Here is a 27,559-nt window from a genome sequence, read left to right as displayed (position 1 = left end):
TTACTACATCAGACTAGCCATTTAATGTTGGACATGAGTAGTGAGTGAGTACTCAGTAGCATGAGTACATTTTATACCTTTGTCGCACTGGCGACGGTGACACGGCGTTACTGACACTGTGGTTCGTCATATTCTGCATTTTTTTTTTTTGGGGGGGGGGGGGGTCATAAAGTAAAATACACTAATATTCGAGTACCTAACTAATAAATTCGAAGTCATAACATCTATACATATATTTTACATAAATTATTCTAGTTTAAACGTTATCACACCCTATTTAATTTCACTTTTATTTTTGTTTTTTGAAAAATATGTTTTCCATTTTAGCCATTCACGAAAATAATGACTATACCATACTTAATTTCAATAACTGACTATAAGTATAACAAATACTAAACGTTATGTTTACAATATAAATCAAAAAGTAATTAGGCAGAATATATTATGATGTTTCTCGTAAATTACTCGTATAATAAATTTATACTATAAATTATTATAAAATACAATTTCATAAATATGTACAACGGTCTATCGATCGCTAAACTTTTATAAAACAAGAATTCGGTCAATTCTTTAAGATAAAAATAAAACCTATTCTAAGATACAATACATAGAAAAGGAATGTTTGTTTCTTATTCAATATTTGAAAATACTGATTTCAAATTAGAATTTTCAGTTTTCATTCTTTTTTTGTTTTACTTAAATTATCGATACGATTTTTAATAGCCTTTAATAAAAGAAAAATAACACTTAAACTAACTAAAGAAATTAATACAATGGTAATTAGAATATCAATTAAAAAATATTGATACCAAGACAATTTTAGGGCAGCTGTTTTTAAATGATGTGCGCCTTTGTGTTTGATGACATATTCTGTCCAATATATTACTTCTTCTTTTGGTGTATTCGGTCGATCCTTAAATCTTCTAGAAAGTTCCATCGCTTTGAATTTGTACCTATAAATTGCATTAGGGAAAAATAATATTGCCTTTACCTACATGTATCATGTTTATTGATTCGATATAATAATATTATACTATAGACTGTCTAGAGAGCCGTGATATGTAAGAGTTTGGCCAACCGCAGTGTGATAACAGCTATTAATCGTTCAAACAATTCCCACGTTTTTTTTAATTTAAAAAACATAGACAAGTATAAATTATTGTTATGGAATCAAATCATTCATGACTCATTAGAATATTCACAGTTAAATGAAAATTAAAACCATCCAATTTATAAAATATAAAACAAATACACATACTATATTAAGACTCACTACTATTAAATAGACCAGTGGTTTTCAACATGTGTGTCTCGAGCTTTTTTTATAATATTTATTATAAATTAACACAAATATAATATAATAAGTCATGTTATAAAATATAAATAAATAAATATATAATAATATAAAAAAATATGTGTTTGTGTCCGTATACACACGACAGAAGAGAATACTTAAATGGATATTTAACTTTGATTGGAATTAAAATAATAAAATCAAACTTGACTGGATGGTTGTCGAATGTCAAATAATGCAAATATTTAATAGTAGAGCGATAATAATTTAGAAAAACAATACCTTGGTAATCAAGAAACATATTATAATGACATTTAAATATACGTTCATTAGACAACTCTAATTCCAACAATATGTCGCAGCAATTACTTGCATTCAGACAAAATATTCCAATATTTCACAACACGTAGAAGGGATCGATTGAGGCACATTTTTACAATCGTAAATTGATTTTATAATATTTATTTAAGTTTGATCTATCATAGTCACTGATTAAAAAAAATGTGTGGTCTGCTGTCACCTATGAAGTATTTACTTCAATAGAAAATAAAATTAAAAAATTGTTCATGGCTGAGACATGATGTGTGCATTGAAATTGTTGTAAAAAGGACACGTGTGCCGTGTTTAAAAAAGGCCGAAAACCACTGTTGTATACTATAGAATTCAATATGAAATATCTTACTTGTCATAGTTAGTGATCATTTCTTTGATAGCATTCACAAATATATCTTTGGTCAACGTTTTGTGATCTAACATTATGCCTGCACCCCAATGAGCTATGTTAGCAATGTTGTGTGATTGATCGAAAAATAGAGGTATACCAAGTACAGGTATTCCACTATCTATGGCTTCATAGATCCCAGACATACCACCATGAGATATAAACAATTTGACATTCTTATGTTCTGAAATAAAAAAAGTGAACAAAATATTTAATGGACGACATATGTTCAAATTTTAAATATAGATAATCTTAATAAACAGTGGACAGCAAGTAAAGCATGCATATTAATAAATTATATTCGTTGGTGAGTTTTAAGTTTAAACTTATAAAGTATAAGCTATATTAAACAAGTAAACTGCCTTATATGATCTTAAATGGCCTTAACATATCTTTCAATATAATTAAATAATTATCGCATAATACATAACACATAATATGCATTTATTAATGAAGTAGAGTAAATATAGAATAAAGTACCTGCTCTAAAATATTTAGCATATCTCATTCTTTAGTGGTTGCAAATTATTATGATAAAGATAAATAAATGCGTACCTAAAATATCTCTTTGTGGAAACCATTTCCCTATTTTTACATTTTGTGGTAAGTCTCCTATATCTGGAACGTCGTACTTCCACAGTACTCTTTGTGGTATTTCTGCCAATGCTCCAACGAACGCTTTCTGCAAATACGCTGGTGCTGTTTCCAACTGAATTACAGATCCTAACGTAAAGAATATAACACCATTCGGAGAATCATTGATATACTGTTCAATATCCTTACAAAATATAAAAAAATAAAAAATTTTAATTTAAGAGGACGCTACACAGCCATATTTTGTTGTCTTCGTCTTACAAGTGCGTAACATAACAAATTTACGCTCAGGAGAACGCGTTTAGCTCCGTTGGTTTAAAATTAAGAGTGAATCGAACTATATTGAAATTTGATGGTAAGTGCATTATCTGTGTTTGTATGAAGGTTTTTTACAATAGTTCAATTTTTTAGTAAGTTATGCATAAATAATATAACGTAAATTAAAAATGCTCATAACTTACTTAAAACTGAATTATCGTAAAACACCCACATACAAACACAGATAATGTTCTTACCATCAAGTTTCATAATTGGTTGATTCACTCAAATTTTTAAACCATTCAAGTTAAATGTAATCTGCTGAGCGTAAATTTGACATGTTATACACTCGTAAGACGGAGGCAACAGATATCTGTGTAGCGTCCTCTTAAGTGTAAAATAATATTATGTTACGATCATATAGTAACTGACAATATTTTACCTATATATGACTTACTTTGGGCAACGGTTTTGGCTGTACTAAATGAATTCCACCTATGTTCACGAAATTAGGTAACAGAGGCTTAGCCAAGTCCACTGTATAATGTCCATTGATAAACACTAATGACGTATTTTTCATTAAGGTGTCGGCATCTGGTGCGTCGGAACCGAAATATTTTCGACCGATAACCGTCGATTCCCTGTCGACCCATTTGAACACCATGTGTGAGTACAAGTAATCGTATGTGTTCACCATTCTCTCTATGAAGTTTTTGGGTACTGCGAACGGTGCGTGGTACGTGGAAACGTGTGCAGGGTTCATGTGACTACCGAACGTATGATGGTACCATGTATGAACATGGCTCGAAACAATGACTATCTGTGGTATTTGTAAATAATATGACACATATGCATCACACGACGAAGCTAGTAGTTCGGTGATGAACAGATCATATCTATAAAAATTAAAAATAACGTTTCAATATATATTAATATAATATGCTATATTTCTATGTATTACTTATTGCGGTTGTTAGTCCTTATTACTGATTGTTTATTTTTAAAAGTAAAATTTTTACATCAAAACTATTGAATTATAATTATGCATTTTATATTTTAATACAATATAGTACTCTACAATTGTATAATATATTACTATTATCTAATTATATTTAAGTTACCTATATTATCTACTATTTTCTAAATGCTGGTCGGCGTTTATTTTTATAGTAAATAAATAAATAATAATAAATATTATATTATAAGTAACCGCTCTTTTACTGACATATTATGTAACGGTAAAGGGCCTTTAATTAAATCATCTTTAAATTTAAAAATATATTATTATTATAAGTTGAACATAAAACGGTATTATTATTTATATCAGTATTAAATTAAATTTTTTTGTGCGGTTACTGGACACTAAATTTTATCATTTCGTGCATTGTTGCACCAATATATTTGGCAATGCACCCTAGTATATAGTATAATATATTGTACAGTCATTGGTTTTAAATGTAGGTACCTAGTAAACTATTTAATGTATCACGTATCCATCATCATCACCGATCCGAAAACGATAAATTGTGAATTTCGTATTTAAGTGATATTTTTAATACCTAGTTGAAGATTATCGACACTTTATCATAACATATAACACACTTGGGTTTTCACTCGTGTACGCACACAATAGGTGGTATTACGGAATAAAAATAAATGGGCAAATATTATCAAATAACAATAATATTATAAATTAAATATTATATATTAATAATTAATATTATTGTTATTTGATCATAATAATATTATGATCTCCTTACTTGTTCGTTCCAATTATGCGCCAGAAGTCGTCGTGCTCGTACACCGCCCGGCACATGTCCTTGTGACGACCCGAGAGAAACGGCAGGTTGTTGTGCACCGAACATTCGCCCAAGACCGTGTCCCACGGCACGCTGACGCCCGACGGCATCAGACGCGACATGTCCAGTTCCGTGTAATTGGCCACCAGTGACTTCTTTGGGAACGGAGTGATGGCCGTCACGTGGTGTCCACGGGCCACTAGCGTCTGCAACACCGAGTCCACCACGTTCCAGTGGCTCTTGGCTGCGATCGGCATCATGGCCAGGATTCGGGCGCCGTCCGCTGCGGGGTAGGGCAGTCGTCCCGACGTTAGTACGCCGACCGCTATCATCGCGATGCACCAGGACGCGTTCATTTCCGCGACCTATTACGCGTCTTATATTACAGTTGCCACTTGCTATTAGAGTGTTCCTGAAACGGATCGTTCAGACATTATAGGTCAGAGTGGGCCAATGATACGCATGATAATATTATTATACGGATACGTATAAATACATAATACCCTGCACTGTATTTGATTCCAATGAATATTAGTAGGTGTTTAGATTATAATTTTCTAAAAGATAATTATCATTTTTCATTAAAATATTATAATAATTTAGATATTACCAGTGCGATTAAAATAAATTCCTTCATCAACAATGCAACGGTTGGCATTAATGTTTGTATAGAATGCTGTATGAGTGTAAAAATAATGAGAAGAAGGACTCACGCATGTATCGAGAAAAATACATCAATTTTTAGTCCATTTAGATAAGACTTAATTATTTATTATTTTTAAATACACGTGAAACTAAACGATACATTTTATCAAAAAACAATTGTAGAAACAATGTATAAAATATATTTACCTAAATAAAATGTCTCGATCGCAAACTCTATAGTGGCTAAAGTATAATAATATGTACCTACTTTTCAAATAAACTGAGTTCACGAAATGTATATTGAGCTATTATTTCAATCACTTATAATAAACTCATCTAAATCCGTTAAATAATGTTTAAACAAAACGTGTCTAGCTATAGCATCATTTTACCGTCCCGACGCCCGCCCACCCACTGACCAGCTTGTACTAAAAAAGAGCATCTACAGCATCGTTAAACGGTTTAAGTGCCAACGAGTATAATATTAGCTATCAATGGGTTTGAACAAATAAAGATCATATTTTCAGTGACATCCGGGTGTTCATTAGCCCATTATTTATACTTATAAAAAGATAACGAAAAATAAATAAAATAACAAAAATTCGTCTCTGTGTAGATTACAGTTTGAACTACAAAACTGAAAACACTATAAAATAAACAGCAATACAGACGAACGGACGAAAGAATACGCACCTTTACTTAATTTGCTGACTTGAAACGCTGTTGCACTACAACTGATATTACCATACGCACCTACGTAATAAATCATATTGTTAATATTATTACCTATCACTGTGTTTATAATTTGCTGTAGGTATACCTATGTATAATGTATAAGTCCAATTTAAAATAATATACTACCGTGATTATAATATTATGTTTAATCTTTTTTTTTCTGAATCATTAAATATTATCCATACACAATTATTTATACTTCAATATTATAATATCTAGGTTTTATTCATCTATTTAAAGCTATAAGTTCATTGATAAGATTAATTAAATTTAAAAACAATATAGCCGTACGTATTGTTTGTTAAATGCTGTTATATAATTGTTTTATCCACTTTATTGTCTTATCAAATAATTAATAACTATCGATATCAATGCTTGATTAGTATTAAAGAATAATACTCCATCAACGTAAGATAAAGAACCGATTTGTGGGGAGTGGCGTATCTAGTAAGCACAGACGACGTACAGGCTTTACTCGGTAGAGCCTAACTAGGCTGGTTCCTTCTTAACGTGAATGGAATATAAGTTATTCAATAATGAGCTTAGTTTTTAATTTAACTATCCAGTGTGTGACAGTTAGAGGCCATAATAGTTGTATACTTGTATTCAATCATTATACTATAATATTAGTTTAATTTAAAATATTACTAGGAAAGTGATAACAAAATAATATAACTTATGATAACTGTCGATTTGAGTACAAACTACTATGTCTAATGCTCAAAATTAAATTATGTTTTTCACTGATTCACAATAGGATACGTTTTATTTTGTCATTTCTTATACATACAATGTAACTAGTGTTCATACTTGAAATAAGTAATAACAGACTACTGATACTACCTATAATAATAAATCGACGTCAAATAAAATAATACACTTACAAGTTTATAAATAAATTATAATAATATTTGTATTTATAAGTTACAACCTAGATAATTAATATTACTCGTACGTAATCATACCTACCAATTTAAAAATGAATAAACAATATTGAAGCCAAAAAGACTATACAGGCTGCTGTGTTAGTGTACCTCATTTTCAAAACGATATAAACAATCATAATAATTATTATAGAGACACAAAATGACCAGTGTCGCCTCGGGTTCAATCAATAATAAAAAAAAAAATATTAGTATAGATGTATATAGAATATTAAATACCATTCTATATTATATTGTATAGCCACTACAGTAATAATATTAGTTAAGTTACGATTAATACGAACAAAGACAAATTAAAATACTACAAATATATAATAATAACAGTAAAACCCGACATCGCCATGAAAAAAAATATTAAAATACGAAGCTATATGAGTGTATCTCGGTTTAAGTGTACCTCAGTTCACCTGCAAATCGGCATCGATATACCATATACCTAGCTTTGTGAAACAATTCGAAAAATTCCACCTGTGGTGGCTTTATATAGCACTTTGTATATTTTCGAACGGGGTTCAAACCAAAAAATATTTTCAAAAATGTTTGTTCTAACTAGGAAAGGTATTGAAAACAGTTTTTAAAACGACGTTTATGTTACATTGTTACTAAGATTTTAAGAGGAAGGAGCTTATTTTAACGCCTCAAACTGCACTACACTATTTATTTAAATGGCAGCCTATACGTTGATACGAAAAAAAAATTGGAAAATGCTACTTTTTTCGAACATAGGTGTTGGCGACATACCTGTTGATGGCTCTTTTAATACAAATTGTACGTTTAGTAAATTTTGTGGCAAAAGGATTTCCGACCGAACATCAAAACTAAACTCAATATAGCTTACGGCACCGCCAAATAACAATTTGACCAAACAAATTTTCAAAAACGTTTGTTCTAACAAGGAAAGGTATTGAAAACAGTTTTTAAAACGACGTTTATTTTACTTAGATTTTAAAAAGGAAGGAGCATAGTTTTACGCCTCAAACTGTGCTATACTATTTATTTAAATAGCGAACTAACTATACGTCGATAGGAAAAAAATTTGGTAAATGTTACTTTTTTTCGAACATAGTTGTTGGCGGCAGTTTTTAAAATTACATTTACCTATATGTTACTTTTGTCTGTTTCTTACGGGGATTCGATACCGTGATTTTCTGTTTTCGTCAAACACACGCGTGACTTAATATTTTAGACGTGTTTTTTGCCAAACATATCAATTGATCTAATGATGCGATAAGAATTCTAAAAACAGATTTGAATTTTTCGTAAAGTCTACTTGAAATTGACTTTCCCACATTTTTGATATTATCCCCCAAATTCCAAAAAATGACATATTAAAAAAGAGTATTTAAAAATTGTTGTATTTAAATTTTCAGAGAAGTTAAAATCAAAAAATCAAAAATGCGGGAAAGTCGATTTAAAGTAGACTTTACGAAAAATTCAAATCTGTTTTTAGAATTCTTATCGCATCATTAGATCAATTGGTATGTTTGGCAAAAAATACATCTCTGTGGTATCACCCGTATTAGACAATACGCGGTAAACCAACTATACGCCTTACCCTCGTATTCTCTAGATAATGACACTCTATAAAGTTAATTAGAATGACACTGTTAACTTGTTGAGGTACGATGGTATGCGCTTGTCAATTCTTAGTTCGTTCCTATCTAGTTGAAATGACTCAAAGATTACATATACCTTGGCACTATTCAGTTTAATAAAACCTCATTGACACATAGTATAACGTATATCCCGGCGATGTTCCTATAAAAGGTAAGAACGTAAGAATGACTAAAATAATGTTTAACTCGGGTTTTCAGATCGGAAACACCTTTATTGTATTAAAACAAACATAAATAAAACACTTAGCAAATTCAGATCGCCTAGCCCGTACTACGATCGGCGTTTCACACGCACATCGTGTGAAATAAATAATATTATTTTGACGACTGTCTACAATATACGACAATACTATGTCGCGCGTGTGTTAGACAAAAACAGAAAATCTCGGTATCGAATCCCTATACATTTATGTGATTTTGACAAATTCTTCAAAATTCTAATTCTGTAATGTGGATTTATGCTCAAATTTTTTTTTAATTACAATTTAAAAACTACTTATAAGGAATCTGTCATCGCAATTTCAAGTTTTTTAAGCGAGCGAAGAATTATTTATTGACAATTATTGAAAAAAATCGAAGATGTTTTATGTCTACAAAGATTTAAATGTGTCATAATGTTTTCAAAAGATTATCAAGTATAGAAACTACTAACATTAACATCTAGGAGAAATTTAAAGGCTTGAAGGTCAATCGTTTTTGAGTTACACCAAAAAAATAAAATCGAATCCGTCAAAAATTAGTATTGATTCGCTCCGAATATAAAATAGCAAGAATCAAAGTCCACCACACAAACTTTAGGTATTATTTTGATTATAATTTACTAGTAAATATAATTAACATTATAAAATAAATACTCTTCTAAAAATGATTTATTTCAAAACTTATCTTTAGTATTGTTTTGTTTTTCATTATGTTGCATTAATTATTCATAATGAATAATCACCCAACATACAACCATCCACCCACCCACCCGCAAAATTATGTATGTGTTACTGAAGAAACACTTGGAGTTTGGACTATTTAATATGATCTTATCGCCGCCACTGATAAGAATATTGCCTTTTAATGTACATTTTTAATAACTTTAATTTAATTTATTTTATTTAAAAAAATACCATAGCAACGCATAGTGGGTCGACTACTGGATACCAATTTTTTAATATAAATATGCTTTTACGCTGGATTTAGGATTTTTCGTTTCTGGCCGATTTTTAGTAAGGTTTTCGAAGTTATGGTTCTTTAGTATTTATTAACAAAAACAAATGCCCAGAATATTAAATAGAAAAAACTATTTAAAATATTTATTTCATTAAACAAGGATTAATCAAGAGGTACCAGATCGTCAATGTTTAAAATATTTGGCTACAGGTTAAATCATAAAAAAAAAAATGAAGGAGGGTGTTGGCGCCTGCAGGCAAATGCTTTTTAGGAAACCAAAAAAAAATTTTTGAATACATTTAATTGTATGATTACACATTACAAAGTACAAACTAAAATGCCCAGATTCTTAAAAAAAAAAAACTATTTAAAATATTTAGTTCATTTAAGAATGATTATTCATAGGGCACCAAGTTATAAATTTTCAAGTCAATACGAAATAATCAACTAGAGTTACATTACTAAAAAAAAAATTGAAGGAGGGTGTTGGCGCCCGCAGGCAAATGCATTTTAGGAAACCAAAAAAAAATTTTTGAATAAATTTTACGGAAGAAAAATACATTTCAAAGTTCAAACTAAAATACCCAGATAATTAAACAGAAAAAACCATTTAAAATATTTATTTCATGAAACAAGGATTATTCAAAGGGTACCAGATTGTCAATGTTTAAAAAATTTGGTTAGAGTTAAAATCATAAAAACAAAATTAAAGGAAGGTATTGGCGACCGAAGGCAAATGCATTTTAGAAAACAAAAAAATAAATTTGGAAAAAATTTAACTGTATGATTACACATTACAAAGTACAAACTAAAATGCCCAGATTCTTAAACAGAAAAAACTATTTAAAATATTTAGTTCATTAAAGAATGATTTTCATAGGGCACCAAGTTATCAATTTTCAAGTCAATACAAAATATTCAACTAGAGTGACAATACTAAAAAAAAAAATTGAAGGAGGGTGTTGGCGCCCGCAGGCAAATGCATTTAAGGAAACCAAAAAAAAATTTTGAAATATTTTACCGTAGGAATACACATTTCAAAGTTCAAACTAAAATGCCTAGAATATTAAACAGAAAAAACTATTCCAAATATTAAGTTCATTAAAGAATGATTATTCATAGGGCACCAAGTTATCAATTTTCAAGTCAATACAAAATATTCAACTAGGGTGACAATACTAAAAAAAAAATTGAAGGAGGGTGTTGGCGCCCGCAGGCAAATGCATTTAAGGAAACCAAAAAAAAAATTTTGAATACATTTTACAGAAGAATAATACATTTCAAAATTCAAACTTAAATGCCTAGAATATTAAACAGAAAAAACAATTTAAAATATTTATTTCATTAAACAAGGATTATTCAAGAGGTCCCAGATTGTCAATGTTAAAAATATTTGGCTAGAGGTTAAATCCTAAAAAAAAATTGAAGGAGGGTGTTGGCAACCACAGGCAAATGCATTTTAGGAGACCAAATAAAAATTTTGAATACATTTAATTGTATGTTTACACATTACAAAGTACAAACTAAAATGCCCAGATTCTTAAAAAAAGAAAACTATTTAAAATATTTAGTTCATTAAAGAATGATTATTCATAGGGCACCAAGTTATCAATTTTCAAGTCAATACAAAATATTTAACTAGAGTGACAATACTAAAAAAAAAAGAGGAGGTTGTTGGCGACCACAAGCAAATGCATTTTAGGAAACCAAAAAAAAAATTTTGAATAAATTTTACAGAAGAATAATACATTTCAAAATTCAAACTTAAATGCCTAGAATATTAAACAGAAAAAACAATTTAAAATATTTATTTCATTAAACAAGGATTATTCAAGAGGTCCCAGATTGTCAATGTTAAAAATATTTGGCTAGAGGTTAAATCCTAAAAAAAAATTGAAGGAGGGTGTTGGCAACCACAGGCAAATGCATTTTAGGAGACCAAATAAAAATGTTGATAACATTTAACTGTATGATTACACATTACAAAGTACAAACTAAAATGCCCAGATTCTTAAACAAAAAAAACTATTTAAAATATTTAGTTCATTAAAGATAAGGATTATTCAAGGGTACTCGATAGTCAATGTTTAAAAAATTTTGGTAGAGGTTAAATCATAAAAAAAAATTGAAGGAGGGTGTTGGCGCCCGCAGGCAAATGCATTTTAGGAAACCAAATAAAAATTTTGAATACATTTAATTGTATGTTTACACATTACAAAGTACAAACTAAAATGCCCAGATTCTTAAAAAAAAAAAAACTATTTAAAATATTTAGTTCATTAAAGAATGATTATTCATAGGGCACCAAGTTATCAATTTTCAAGTCAATACAAAATATTCAACTAGAGTGACAATACTAAAAAAAAAATTGAAGGAGGGTGTTGGCGCCCGCAGGCAAATGCATTTAAGGAAACCAAAAAAAAAATTTTGAATAAATTTTACAGAAGAATAATACATTTCAAAATTCAAACTTAAATGCCTAGAATATTAAACAGAAAAAACAATTTAAAATATTTATTTCATTAAACAAGGATTATTCAAGAGGTCCCAGATTGTCAATGTTAAAAATATTTGGCTAGAGGTTAAATCCTAAAAAAAAATTGAAGGAGGGTGTTGGCAACCACAGGCAAATGCATTTTAGGAGACCAAATAAAAATGTTGAATACATTTTACAGAAGAAAAATACATTTTAAAGTTCAAACTAAAATGCCCAGATTCTAAAACAAAAAACTATTTAAAATATTTAGTTCATTAAAGATAAGGATTATTCAAGGGTACTCGATAGTGTATGTTTCAAAAATATGGCTAGAGGTTAAATCATAAAAAAAAATTGAAGGAGGGTGTTGGCGACCGCAGGCAAATGCATTTTAGGAAACCAAATAAAAATTTTGAATACATTTAATTGTATGATTACACATTACAAAGTACAAACTAAAATGCCCAGATTCTTAAAAAAAGAAAACTATTTAAAATATTTAGTTCATTAAAGAATGATTATTCATAGGGCACCAAGTTATCAATTTTCAAGTCAATACAAAATATTCAACTAGAGTGACAATACTAAAAAAAAAAATTGAAGGAGGGTGTTGGCGCCCGCAGGCAAATGCATTTAAGGAAACCAAAAAAAAATTTTGAAATATTTTACCGTAGGAATACACATTTCAAAGTTCAAACTAAAATGCCTAGAATATTAAACAGAAAAAACTATTCCAAATATTTAGTTCATTAAAGAATGATTATTCATAGGGCACCAAGTTATCAATTTTCAAGTCAATACAAAATATTCAACTATAGTGACAATACTAAAAAAAAAAAATGAAGGAGGGTGTTGGCGACCACAGGCAAATGCATTTTAGGAAACCAAAAAAAAAATTTTGAATAAATTTTACAGAAGAATAATACATTTCAAAATTCAAACTTAAATGCCTAGAATATTAAACAGAAAAAAACTATTCCAAATATTTAATTCATTAAAGTATGATTATTCATAGGGTACCAAGTTATCAATTTTCAAGTCAATACAAAATATTCAACTAGGGTGACAATACTAAAAAAAAAAATTGAAGGAGGGTGTTGAACTTTGAATACACATTTCAAAGTTCAAACTAAAATGCCTAGAATATTAAACAGAAAAAACAATTCCAAATATTTAGTTCATTAAAGAATGATTATTCATAGGGCACCAAGTTATCAATTTTCAAGTCAATACAAAATATTTAACTAGAGTGACAATACTAAAAAAAAAAGAGGAGGTTGTTGGCGACCACAAGCAAATGCATTTTAGGAAACCAAAAAAAAAATTTTGAATAAATTTTACAGAAGAATAATACATTTCAAAATTCAAACTTAAATGCCTAGAATATTAAACAGAAAAAACAATTTAAAATATTTATTTCATTAAACAAGGATTATTCAAGAGGTCCCAGATTGTCAATGTTAAAAATATTTGGCTAGAGGTTAAATCCTAAAAAAAAATTGAAGGAGGGTGTTGGCAACCACAGGCAAATGCATTTTAGGAGACCAAATAAAAATGTTGATAACATTTAACTGTATGATTACACATTACAAAGTACAAACTAAAATGCCCAGATTCTTAAACAAAAAAAACTATTTAAAATATTTAGTTCATTAAAGATAAGGATTATTCAAGGGTACTCGATAGTCAATGTTTAAAAAATTTTGGTAGAGGTTAAATCATAAAAAAAAATTGAAGGAGGGTGTTGGCGCCCGCAGGCAAATGCATTTTAGGAAACCAAAAAAAAATTTTTGAATAAATTTTACGGAAGAAAAATACATTTCAAAGTTCAAACTAAAATACCCAGATAATTAAACAGAAAAAACCATTTAAAATATTTATTTCATGAAACAAGGATTATTCAAAGGGTACCAGATTGTCAATGTTTAAAAAATTTGGTTAGAGTTAAAATCATAAAAACAAAATTAAAGGAAGGTATTGGCGACCGAAGGCAAATGCATTTTAGAAAACAAAAAAATAAATTTGGAAAAAATTTAACTGTATGATTACACATTACAAAGTACAAACTAAAATGCCCAGATTCTTAAACAGAAAAAACTATTTAAAATATTTAGTTCATTAAAGAATGATTTTCATAGGGCACCAAGTTATCAATTTTCAAGTCAATACAAAATATTCAACTAGAGTGACAATACTAAAAAAAAAAATTGAAGGAGGGTGTTGGCGCCCGCAGGCAAATGCATTTAAGGAAACCAAAAAAAAATTTTGAAATATTTTACCGTAGGAATACACATTTCAAAGTTCAAACTAAAATGCCTAGAATATTAAACAGAAAAAACTATTCCAAATATTAAGTTCATTAAAGAATGATTATTCATAGGGCACCAAGTTATCAATTTTCAAGTCAATACAAAATATTCAACTAGGAACTAACCAGAATATTAAACAGAAAAACTATTCAAATTATTTATTTCATTAAACAAGGATTATTCAAGAGATACCAGATTGTCAACGTTTAAAATATTTGGCTAGAGGTTAAATCCTAAAAAAAAAAAGAGGAGGTTGTTGGCGACCACAGGCAAATGCATTTTAGGAAACCAAAAAAAAAATTTTGAATAAATTTTACAGAAGAATAATACATTTCAAAATTCAAACTTAAATGCCTAGAATATTAAACAGAAAAAACAATTTAAAATATTTATGTCATTAAACATGGATTATTCAAGAGGTCCCAGATTGTCAATGTTAAAAATATTTGGATAAAGGTTAAATCCTAAAAAAAAATTGAAGGAGGGTGTTGCCGCCCGCAGGCAAATGCATTTTAGGAGACCAAATAAAAATTTTGAATACATTTTACAGAAGAAAAATACATTTTAAAGTTCAAACTAAAACGCCCAGATTCTAAAACAAAAAACTATTTAAAATATTTAGTTCATTAAAGAATGATTATTCATAGGGCACCAAGTTATCAATTCTCAAGTCAATACAAAATATTCAACTAGGGTGACAATACTAAAAAAAAAATTGAAGGAGGGTGTTGGCGCTCGCAGGCAAATGCATTTAAGGAAACCAAAAAAAAAATTTTGAATACATTTTACAGAAGAATAATACATTTCAAAATTCAAACTTAAATGCCTAGAATATTAAACAGAAAAAACAATTTAAAATATTTATTTCATTAAACAAGGATTATTCAAGAGGTCCCAGATTGTCAATGTTAAAAATATTTGGCTAGAGGTTAAATCCTAAAAAAAAATTGAAGGAGGGTGTTGGCAACCACAGGCAAATGCATTTTAGGAGACCAAATAAAAATGTTGAATACATTTAACTGTATGATTACACATTACAAAGTACAAACTAAAATGCCCAGATTCTTAAACAAAAAAAACTATTTAAAATATTTAGTTCATTAAAGATAAGGATTATTCAAGGGTACTCGATAGTCAATGTTTAAAAAATTTGGGTAGAGGTTAAATCATAAAAAAAAATTGAAGGAGGGTGTTGGCGCCCGCAGGCAAATGCATTTTAGGAAACCAAATAAAAATTTTGAATACATTTAATTGTATGTTTACACATTACAAAGTACAAACTAAAATGCCCAGATTCTTAAAAAAAAAAAACTATTTAAAATATTTAGTTCATTAAAGAATGATTATTCATAGGGCACCAAGTTATCAATTTTCAAGTCAATACAAAATATTCAACTAGAGTGACAATACTAAAAAAAAAAATTGAAGGAGGGTGTTGGCGCCCGCAGGCAAATGCATTTAAGGAAACCAAAAAAAAAATTTTGAATACATTTTACAGAAGAATAATACATTTCAAAATTCAAACTTAAATGCCTAGAATATTAAACAGAAAAAACAATTTAAAATATTTATTTCATTAAACAAGGATTATTCAAGAGGTCCCAGATTGTCAATGTTAAAAATATTTGGCTAGAGGTTAAATCCTAAAAAAAAATTGAAGGAGGGTGTTGGCAACCACAGGCAAATGCATTTTAGGAGACCAAATAAAAATGTTGAATACATTTTACAGAAGAAAAATACATTTTAAAGTTCAAACTAAAATGCCCAGATTCTAAAACAAAAAACTATTTAAAATATTTAGTTCATTAAAGATAAGGATTATTCAAGGGTACTCGATAGTGTATGTTTCAAAAATATGGCTAGAGGTTAAATCATAAAAAAAAATTGAAGGAGGGTGTTGGCGACCGCAGGCAAATGCATTTTAGGAAACCAAATAAAAATTTTGAATACATTTAATTGTATGATTACACATTACAAAGTACAAACTAAAATGCCCAGATTCTTAAAAAAAGAAAACTATTTAAAATATTTAGTTCATTAAAGAATGATTATTCATAGGGCACCAAGTTATCAATTTTCAAGTCAATACAAAATATTCAACTAAAGTGACAATACTAAAAAAAAAAATTGAAGGAGGGTATTGGCGCCCGCAGGCAAATGCATTTAAGGAAACCAAAAAAAAATTTTGAAATATTTTACCGTAGGAATACACATTTCAAAGTTCAAACTAAAATGCCTAGAATATTAAACAGAAAAAACTATTCCAAATATTTAGTTCATTAAAGAATGATTATTCATAGGGCACCAAGTTATCAATTTTCAAGTCAATACAAAATATTCAACTAGAGTGACAATACTAAAAAAAAAAAATGAAGGAGGGTGTTGGCGACCACAGGCAAATGCATTTTAGGAAACCAAAAAAAAAATTTTGAATACATTTTACAGAAGAATAATACATTTCAAAATTCAAACTTAAATGCCTAGAATATTAAACAGAAAAAAACTATTCCAAATATTTAATTCATTAAAGTATGATTATTCATAGGGTACCAAGTTATCAATTTTCAAGTCAATACAAAATATTCAACTAGGGTGACAATACTAAAAAAAAAAATTGAAGGAGGGTGTTGAACTTTGAATACACATTTCAAAGTTCAAACTAAAATGCCTAGAATATTAAACAGAAAAAACAATTCCAAATATTTAGTTCATTAAAGAATGATTATTCATAGGGCACCAAGTTATCAATTTTCAAGTCAATACAAAATATTTAACTAGAGTGACAATACTAAAAAAAAAAGAGGAGGTTGTTGGCGACCACAAGCAAATGCATTTTAGGAAACCAAAAAAAAACTTTTGAATAAATTTTACAGAAGAATAATACATTTCAAAATTCAAACTTAAATGCCTAGAATATTAAACAGAAAAAACAATTTAAAATATTTATTTCATTAAACAAGGATTATTCAAGAGGTCCCAGATTGTCAATGTTAAAAATATTTGGCTAGAGGTTAAATCCTAAAAAAAAATTGAAGGAGGGTGTTGGCAACCACAGGCAAATGCATTTTAGGAGACCAAATAAAAATGTTGATAACATTTAACTGTATGATTACACATTACAAAGTACAAACTAAAATGCCCAGATTCTTAAACAAAAAAAACTATTTAAAATATTTAGTTCATTAAAGATAAGGATTATTCAAGGGTACTCGATAGTCAATGTTTAAAAAATTTTGGTAGAGGTTAAATCATAAAAAAAAATTGAAGGAGGGTGTTGGCGCCCGCAGGCAAATGCATTTTAGGAAACCAAATAAAAATTTTGAATACATTTAATTGTATGTTTACACATTACAAAGTACAAACTAAAATGCCCAGATTCTTAAAAAAAAAAAAACTATTTAAAATATTTAGTTCATTAAAGAATGATTATTCATAGGGCACCAAGTTATCAATTTTCAAGTCAATACAAAATATTCAACTAGAGTGACAATACTAAAAAAAAAATTGAAGGAGGGTGTTGGCGCCCGCAGGCAAATGCATTTAAGGAAACCAAAAAAAAAATTTTGAATACATTTTACAGAAGAATAATACATTTCAAAATTCAAACTTAAATGCCTAGAATATTAAACAGAAAAAACAATTTAAAATATTTATTTCATTAAACAAGGATTATTCAAGAGGTCCCAGATTGTCAATGTTAAAAATATTTGGCTAGAGGTTAAATCCTAAAAAAAAATTGAAGGAGGGTGTTGGCAACCACAGGCAAATGCATTTTAGGAGACCAAATAAAAATTTTGAATACATTTTACAGAAGAATAATACATTTCAAAATTCAAACTAAAATGCCCAGATTCTAAAACAAAAAACTATTTAAAATATTTAGTTCATTAAAGATAAGGATTATTCAAGGGTACTCGATAGTGTATGTTTCAAAAATATGGCTAGAGGTTAAATCATAAAAAAAATTGAAGGAGGGTGTTGGCGACCGCAGGCAAATGCATTTTAGGAAACCAAATAAAAATTTTGAATACATTTAATTGTATGATTACACATTACAAAGTACAAACTAAAATGCCCAGATTCTTAAAAAAAGAAAACTATTTAAAATATTTAGTTCATTAAAGAATGATTATTCATAGGGCACCAAGTTATCAATTTTCAAGTCAATACAAAATATTCAACTAGAGTGACAATACTAAAAAAAAAAATTGAAGGAGGGTGTTGGCGCCCGCAGGCAAATGCATTTAAGGAAACCAAAAAAAAATTTTGAAATATTTTACCGTAGGAATACACATTTCAAAGTTCAAACTAAAATTCCTAGAATATTAAACAGAAAAAACTATTCCAAATATTTAGTTCATTAAAGAATGATTATTCATAGGGCACCAAGTTATCAATTTTCAAGTCAATACAAAATATTCAACTAGAGTGACAATACTAAAAAAAAAAAATGAAGGAGGGTGTTGGCGACCACAGGCAAATGCATTTTAGGAAACCAAAAAAAAAATTTTGAATAAATTTTACAGAAGAATAATACATTTCAAAATTCAAACTTAAATGCCTAGAATATTAAACAGAAAAAAACTATTCCAAATATTTAATTCATTAAAGTATGATTATTCATAGGGTACCAAGTTATCAATTTTCAAGTCAATACAAAATATTCAACTAGGGTGACAATACTAAAAAAAAAAATTGAAGGAGGGTGTTGAACTTTGAATACACATTTCAAAGTTCAAACTAAAATGCCTAGAATATTAAACAGAAAAAACAATTCCAAATATTTAGTTCATTAAAGAATGATTATTCATAGGGCACCAAGTTATCAATTTTCAAGTCAATACAAAATATTTAACTAGAGTGACAATACTAAAAAAAAAAGAGGAGGTTGTTGGCGACCACAAGCAAATGCATTTTAGGAAACCAAAAAAAAACTTTTGAATAAATTTTACAGAAGAATAATACATTTCAAAATTCAAACTTAAATGCCTAGAATATTAAACAGAAAAAAACTATTCCAAATATTTAATTCATTAAAGTATGATTATTCATAGGGTACCAAGTTATCAATTTTCAAGTCAATACAAAATATTCAACTAGGGTGACAATACTAAAAAAAAAAATTGAAGGAGGGTGTTGGCGCCCGCAGGCAAATGCATTTTAGGAAACCAAAAAAAATTTTTGAATTATTTTACCGTAGGAAACACATTACAAATTTCAAACGAAAATGCCCAGAATATTAAACAGAAAAACTATTCAAAATATTTATTTCATTAAACAAGGATTATTCAAGAGGTACCAGATTGTCAATGTTTAAAATATTTGGCTAGAGGTTAAATCCTAAAAAAAAATTGAAGGAGGGTGTTGGCGACCACAGGCAAATGCATTTTAGGAAACCAAAAAAAAAATTTTGAATTAATTTTACAGAAGAAAAATACATTTCAAAATTCAAACGAAAATGCCCAGAATCTTAAACAGAAAAACTATTCAAAATATTTAGTTCATTAAAGAATGATTATTTACAGGCACCAAGTTATAAATTTTCACGTCAATACTAAATATTCAAGTAGAGTTACATTACAAAAAAAAAAATATGAAGGAGGGTGTTGGCGCCGGCTTGTCAGTGTTTAAAAAATCTATATAGAAAGATCTAGATAGGAATTAAATAACAGAAAAAAATTCTCTGAAGACTCACAAATTTGAAAATATTCATAATAAAAACCAATTGAATTAAATTTATGAAAAAAAATTGAAAGAGGAATGTGTTCTACCGCAGGCAAACGCATTTTAAGAAGCAGATACAAAATTTAAAAAAAATCAGATGGCACCAAGTTGTTAATGTTTTAAAAAAAGATATATATAAAAGAATCAAAAAAAGTTAAATAATATATAAAAAAATAATTTGAATGGGGAACGTGAGAGAACCTAGCCAGCCTCTTTTCAAATTATATACTATGTACACAGGTACTCATCGTACTCCCAGGTATAGTTCGTTAATCTTGAAAAATTTTTATACAAAAAAATTTACTAGAGTTCAATGAAGTGAAAAAAAAATTGTTTGAGAAATCTGGGTGAAATAACACTAAACAAAAGAATACGCTGGAAGCTAAATACTGCAATACATTTTAACTACAATCCAAAAACTAGGTGTTGTTTACATTATAATAATGCGAACAGTTATTATGATCAGAGGTGTATCACGGTAATATATGTATTAGAAAATGTATAAAAACGAATGTAAATTATAAAGGATGCAAAGAAATTAAATGATAAAAGGTCCTGCACGGACTCTACTATGTGATTGTAATTTATAAAGGACATAAAATGATTAATTTAAAATAATATTGTGTTTGGTGGGTCTACAGTCAATATTAAATTACAAGCTATAAAGTCTAAATTCAAATAAAAACATAGTCAGATATCTGTTTTAGTCTTTGTAAATATGTGCGGAAAAAAGTTAGATTTAGTACAATGTAAAAAAATGTGGAAAGGAAACCCTGAGAACTCTTTGACAATAGGATATTAAAACACAAAATCATATATTAAATTAAAACTATTGATTTTATACATTTTCTTTTTACAAAAACTCATAAGTATTGAAAACCTTATAAAACCCTAATAAAATAATATTTTGTTATATTTTAAAATACATTTTATAATTTGTTGTGGTAATAAAATCATTATTTAATGTTGGCTGTATTTAAGTTTTTAATAACTATACTGGTACAACTCTGGCTGACAGTCTTTAAGACCGTGTTAAAAACTATGATAATTAGTTAACATCTAATTTCCTGCCCTATCCTAACCTAACCTAACCTAACCAAATTAAAAATATTTAAATATTTTCGTTCATTGTTATGTTTACAATATCGAATACCTTGATAGTTAGTAGAAAAAGATCATCGCAAAGCTCACGACCGGTGATGGTAGTCGTCTATCATTACCATAGCTTCAACTAACCATAGGTTTACCTAACTAACCTTCTTATGACTTATTAGGATACTTTGAATAAAAAGATCCTGAGTTGCAGGTTGCCGAACTTAAGTGTCTGATTATCAAGTTGATCCTTTGATCGTTGACACTTTAATCCACGCTATGGACGGAGCCCATAGATAATAAAGATATGGATAGGCCACGCCTATGTTAAATACATTTGAGGCCGCGTTCCCGGAGGGGAAGGAAATTGAGGCTCCTTTATATTGATAGTGGATACTCGAGTTGCCCTCAATTGTTCCCCTCGAAGATCAGACCGCTGATAAGACTATTATGTCCTATCCATTATGTTATATCTTTATTATCTATGATGGAGCCATACCCAGCTCACTCGTGTAAACAATTTGAAGCACATAAAAGCGATAAAATCAACGAGTCTCTATCTACTTTATTGGTGGACGGCACTTTAACTACGGTCTGTAACGAGACAAAACCAAACGCCCCGCTCACGTCACCGGGGGCACTCTCGTCACTAACCATTTATTCTCGCGTACCGAGTTCCGCTACGCGCTCTTGCGCATCAATAACACATTACGCCCGCTGAACGCAGGAACATCCGTTCACGACGCAACCTAGAGCGCGTGAAGAAGCAAACTCGCTTTGCGACGGCACGCCGCCCGAGTTAATGAACTCATGTTCGTACCGAACCCCTCAACTTAAAACCTTTTTGAAGACATCATTGAAATCAGCATGTTCCGAACTATCGATAATAGATTTCAATGGGTTTTAAGTTAAAAAGAAAACATGGCAATCTTCAAAAACCTATTACATGTTTTATGCGTCCCGTGAAAGTCATGACTATGATAAGTACCTGCCAGAAACATGGTCTTAATAACAGTTACCCCGCCGAGTGCGGTATATCATTGAACCGGACGATAGTAAAACATCTTTATACACGGACGCCAATTACCAAACAGATAACAGCTTTGCCCCCAGACTTAGTAAGTCGGACGATATTTAAAACATCGTTATACACGGATGGTATTGTTAGTCTGTCTCGGCTTTCCCTTTCCGCTCCGAACGACCGTGCGCTGTGTAAAAGTGTGCTGTTGTCGCTCGTTGCTCTACGTACACTTTGGTAGACGACCAATACCAGGCACCGCAGTTGTCAATCCGTCAGTTGAGTCGAGAACGCTGAGGCATCGCCGCCGCTGTCCGATCGTTATATTCCACTGAGTAAGTCAAGAACGCCGAGCCATCGCCGCCGCCGCCGTCCGATTGTTATTCTCAATTGAGCGAGTCGAGAACGCCGAACCAACCTAACCGCCGTCCTCATCTACACCCCATTCACCGTCCACGCTGGTAGGTCACTATAAAGTGTTACCGTGCCACTGTACGAGCCGTTGTTATTGAAAGTACGCCGCCATCGAGTGCAGAGCATACTTCACCAGCTACCGAACAAAACTGTGAGTTATATGTTCGCATTCCCACCCCTTTATGTAACCCTATTAAATATTTTTATTGTACACTCTGATGAGTATAATTAAAATAATTTATAAAATATTGTTATACAAAACATTTGAATTATAGAAAACTAAGATGATGAGCATATTGGTTCAAAACATGATATTTCAATAAATAAAAACAATTTATTACCAACCAATTGCGTTTCATTACAGATCCCTCAACTTACTTAGGCAACCTTGAGGCATATCCTTTTAGGAAATTAATTAAATCCTCAAACATAACTCTTAATTCAAGAGTTTGTGACTAATACAATCATAATATAATATGAGTATAGTACATTTAGGTAATATTTTTTTATAATATTTACTGTTAGTGAAATATTAAGTTTGTATTTCTAATATAATATATGTTATAAATTTATAATATTTATGGACGACATTTGCACCATAGCCCCTCGAATTGGCCTCGATATAGTAATGTGGCGACCCGGCACATCTCTTTTAGATAAATGATTAAATACTTAATCAAGTCTTCCAATTTACTAAACATTGAAAAGAGACTGTGTGAATTAACAAAATTTTTGGTGTGAAATGTTTATTTGAACACCTGTTATAATGTATTATATTGAACTTAAGTTAATTTTTATAATGTACTATAGTAAACATTTGAACACGTATATTATACATAGATTTCAAGTATGATTTTTTTTAGTTTTTTTTTTTTTAAAGTTACCCACCTACTACAATACAAGACACTTTATTTTTATATTTTGAAGCAATATATGTTTTGGATTATTTACATTTATACAAACTAAATTTCAGACCTATAATTTAGTATTTAAAGTTTGTATGATCAAAGTCGTGGAACCAAATTTTATCAGACTCTACTAGAATGTTGTAGTTAAATTAAACTAAAAGTATAATAAGTATAATAAGTATGTGGAATAACAGTACCTAACCTTCTATGATAATTTGTTATGAATATAATATTTTAAGTAATAGCTCAAATTTAGCACTTTTACGGTACTTAATACATTTTCCTAATATTTTAACAGAAATTATGGAGCTAAAAATATAGAAATACCTATATTATGTCACGGTCCATAGTTCATAGTTTTGTTTCATTTATAATAATAATGTTTTTAATATACTTTTTCATAAATTAATATTTATTACAGTTGGCTTTTATGATTTGTTTAAACTATTAGTACGTATTTTTTTTTTTAGATCTCTATTATTACAACACCGTTACCAATATGCGTTTTTTTTTGGTTAGTTAATATAATTGCATGTTTTCATGATTTCTTAGTATTTATGCTTATTTTCTTAAAATGTTTTTATATTTTTGGTTCATCCGTTATCTACCTACATACCTACCTACCAAGTGTGTAAATAAAGAATTTTTTTTGTAAACCAATTAATATTATAATTTATTAATTTAAAAACATTTTAATAAAAACGTTTTCATTCAGTATTTTTTTGAATTTGAAGTGCATATTTTTGAATATTTCAGTGCATATATTTGACTGTTTTTAGTGCATATATGCAGGCAAATATTTAACACTTTTTCATTGCATTAAATTCACAGCCCTGCTAATTACTTTTACTTCCAATCATAATACCTACCACAGTTAATGTTAAATGTCAAATTGTCAACAATCAACTGCTTCTTCAACTTGATAACACTAAGAGAATGTCAGATTTTTAGCGCACCATTTATTTCTCTCTCTGACCCAATCATTTTAGTGTTTTCTTAATCGTACATTTGGTATGCTACGCGTGGGTCAAAGATGGAAAACAAATAGTGCGCTGACATCCCAACCGGCAACAAGTTTACACGAGTGAGCTGGGTATGGCTCCATCATAGATAATAAAGATATGGATAGGACGGTTGCACCCAAAAACCGCACACTTTTGATTTTAGCCCTAAAAAGGTCGATAGCCAAAAACCGCACAGCTTAACGGTCATTGTATAACAAATTACCGTACATTTATAGTGGGTTAAAACCGCACACTATTTTTAGTGAAAATAGTGAAAAGATAAGATTATATGATATGTACTATATGTACTATTGTTTCAATTTTGGGAAGAATTTTTGCGTGACGGAGATCGTATAAAGTTTTTAAAAAACGTCGGCAGTCGGTTTAAGCCAATCAAACTTTGAAAGTTTTAATTTTTTTTTAAATTAATATTTAAAATTTTTTAATACACCTATACATTTTTTGTTTTACATATTTTTTAAATTAAGATTTTAAATTATTGAATTTATACATTTTTAAGTTGTCATTTTTTTAAAATTGATATTTAAAATGTTTAAATAAAATTTAAAAAAAAATAGAACAAATTATTAATTGTACATATACACATGCGTTTTTTGTTTATCGACCTTTTTGGGGTCAAAATCATAACTGTGTGGTTTTTGGATACGACAATTTCCAAAATTGTGCGGTTTTGACCTGTATTTTATCAAAAGTGTGCGGTTTTTGCAGTCAACGGATAGGACATAATGGTCTTATCAGCGGTCTTCGAGGGGAACAATAAATTGAGGCCAAATAAAGTATACTTATATCGAGTATCGACTATCGACTATCAATATAAAGAAGCCTCAATTGCCTTCCCGTCCGGGAACGCGGCCTCAAATGTATTTAACATAGGCGTGGACTATCCATATCTTTATTATCTATGGGCTTCATCCATAGCATGGATTAAGGTGTCAACAATCAAAGAATCAACTTGATAATCAAACACTTAAGTTCGGCAACCTGCAACTCAGGATCTTTTCATTCAAAGTGTCCTAATGAGTCATAAGAAGGTTAGTTAGGTAAACCTGTGGTTAGTTGAAGCCAAAGAGTCAATAGGGCCTTTGCAATTCAAGATATTTTCCTACGTATTCGGCATTGTTAACATAACTATTCTACCCTTACATTTTTTCTTCCCCCGTCTCTCACAGCTATATACAGGTTCAGCCACTCTAATTCCACACCTCCATATGATCGGTATTCTGTCTATCCATCTCTTCTTCAGTCTTCTCGTCCATCATTTCTCACTCTCACTATCTCTTATCATACAGTGACCGAACCACCTAAACCTATTCTCTCTTGTTTTCACTACAATATGTACACTACCCTACACTACCCTTAATTAATTAATTTCTTATTCTATCCTCTTTTGTACCTTAACACCTTACTTATTATTCTCATATCTGCTACTCTCACTCCACTTACCTACCCTAACCTTACATTTCTTTTTCATCTTTCCCTTTCATACACCAAACATTCTGAAATCCTGTTGACCCATTTCCTTATCTTCGCCATATCACATACTTCCTAATTCCTATTCACTCAGTCTCTAGTTACCTACAAGTCATCGTACTTGATTATCGGTAAAAATATTTAAATATCATTGAGTGAATTCCCTACTCGAAAGAATTGCTTAAAAAAATATCATTCCTCACCAATTTTCTAATTTTGAACACGACTTTATTGATAGTCCGAATAGTGTTATACCAGTATAGTAACAATACAAATATTGAAAAATTTCGGGCAATACATCCCCTGATCAATTAACTATAATAAAAAAAAAACCTACTGAGAAATAAGAAAGTACATACCCCGTGACGGAATCAAAATCTGCTACGAAACTTAGTCTTCGAAACACTGAAACGTTCGCACATTTCAATCTGCTTATGATATATTATTCCCAGTTTGAAAATGTTCACTGACGAATACCATTTCTGAAATAACACGCATCTTATGCAGTAAAATGTTCTACAATATTCTAATGACCTATGCGTTACAGTCTACAGATATTATATAAACCTACCAATAAATACCTAATATTAATTTTTATTACACAGAGTTTGTATTTTTAAATGTTGTATTCAAGGATTTATTAGTTTTATTTTTATACCTAACAAAAATTACATTTATTCACAAATCAGTTATCAACTAGAACTCGACTACGAGTAAGACAGCGTTTGGATTGTTCGGACTGGCGTATAATTTATTATTATTATACATTGCGCTTTTGGTAGGCAGTAGTAAACGTATATGCTTCTACGTTACTTAGTTAACAGATTTTCCGCGACAATAAATATTTAATTCAAGTCTAAAAAGTAAATGTAAGACCAAAATAATATAAAAACAAACTTACGCATAAACATCGACTCTTCCAGTGAAACCTAGCTGTACTGCAGCACACGCTGTCGTCGAAGAAACAGCTATCTTCATCCGTCTACATCTCGCTCCATCTCCATCTCTCTCTACATCTCGCTAATTGAAAGTTGTCTAGTATACAATACTAGTATCTTTATGATCTGTAATATATAATGGTGTTCGATGAAAAAGATTGAAATAAGATAAAAATACATATTTTTTTGGTTTTGAATATGAAAGCTATGAGATGATTGATATGAATTTTGTGAGAAATCTAGAGGTACTAGAAAACTGAGACGAGTGTGTTGAATGAAATAAATTAAAAAATTGATTAACACAACAATCGCTTAAAAATTAATTTAATTCAAATAATGAGATGAACCTTATTAGATCATTTAAATTTTCCAGAACAAGCCCCCAGTTGTTGGTCGCATGCCAATTTTAACCATATAC

The 27,559-nt window shown here is 29.6% G+C and overlaps 1 protein-coding gene across 6 annotated transcripts; it reads right to left on the bottom strand.

Moving 5' to 3' along the window:
• Window positions 1-417: 417 nt before the first annotated feature.
• On the bottom strand, window positions 418-27,232 carry LOC132942434 (UDP-glucosyltransferase 2-like). Of its 6 annotated transcripts, XM_061010791.1 has the most exons (8): window positions 27,105-27,232; window positions 26,563-26,685; window positions 6,008-6,067; window positions 4,631-5,081; window positions 3,328-3,766; window positions 2,574-2,796; window positions 1,980-2,202; window positions 418-956 (listed from the first exon to the last, which is right to left on the bottom strand). In XM_061010791.1, exons 4-8 carry the CDS (start codon window positions 5,023-5,025, stop codon window positions 680-682), a joined length of 1,557 nt encoding a protein of 518 aa, XP_060866774.1. In that variant the 5' UTR covers window positions 5,026-5,081; window positions 6,008-6,067; window positions 26,563-26,685; window positions 27,105-27,232; the 3' UTR covers window positions 418-679. The 6 variants fall into 6 exon arrangements, with proteins under 6 accessions (XP_060866774.1, XP_060866775.1, XP_060866778.1 ...); XM_061010792.1 differs by lacking the exons at window positions 26,563-26,685; window positions 27,105-27,232 and having other exon boundaries at window positions 6,008-6,127; XM_061010795.1 differs by lacking the exons at window positions 6,008-6,067; window positions 26,563-26,685; window positions 27,105-27,232 and adding an exon at window positions 5,583-5,732.
• Window positions 27,233-27,559: the final 327 nt, after the last annotated feature.

Source organism: Metopolophium dirhodum, chromosome 4 (assembly GCF_019925205.1).
Source record: "Metopolophium dirhodum isolate CAU chromosome 4, ASM1992520v1, whole genome shotgun sequence".
NCBI lineage: Eukaryota > Metazoa > Arthropoda > Insecta > Hemiptera > Aphididae > Metopolophium > Metopolophium dirhodum.
This window is presented reverse-complemented; position numbering and strand designations above follow the sequence as displayed.

Coding starts and splice junctions, on each gene's coding strand:
- LOC132942434 (XM_061010791.1), bottom strand. CDS start 5,025: ATGAACGCGTCCTGGTGCATCGCGATGATAGCGGTCGGCGTACTAACG. Junction 2,797..3,327: donor AGCCAAAACCGTTGCCCAAA/GTAAGTCATATA, acceptor ATATTTTGTAAG/GATATTGAACAGTATATCAA. Junction 957..1,979: donor ATGATCACTAACTATGACAA/GTAAGATATTTC, acceptor TGCAATTTATAG/GTACAAATTCAAAGCGATGG.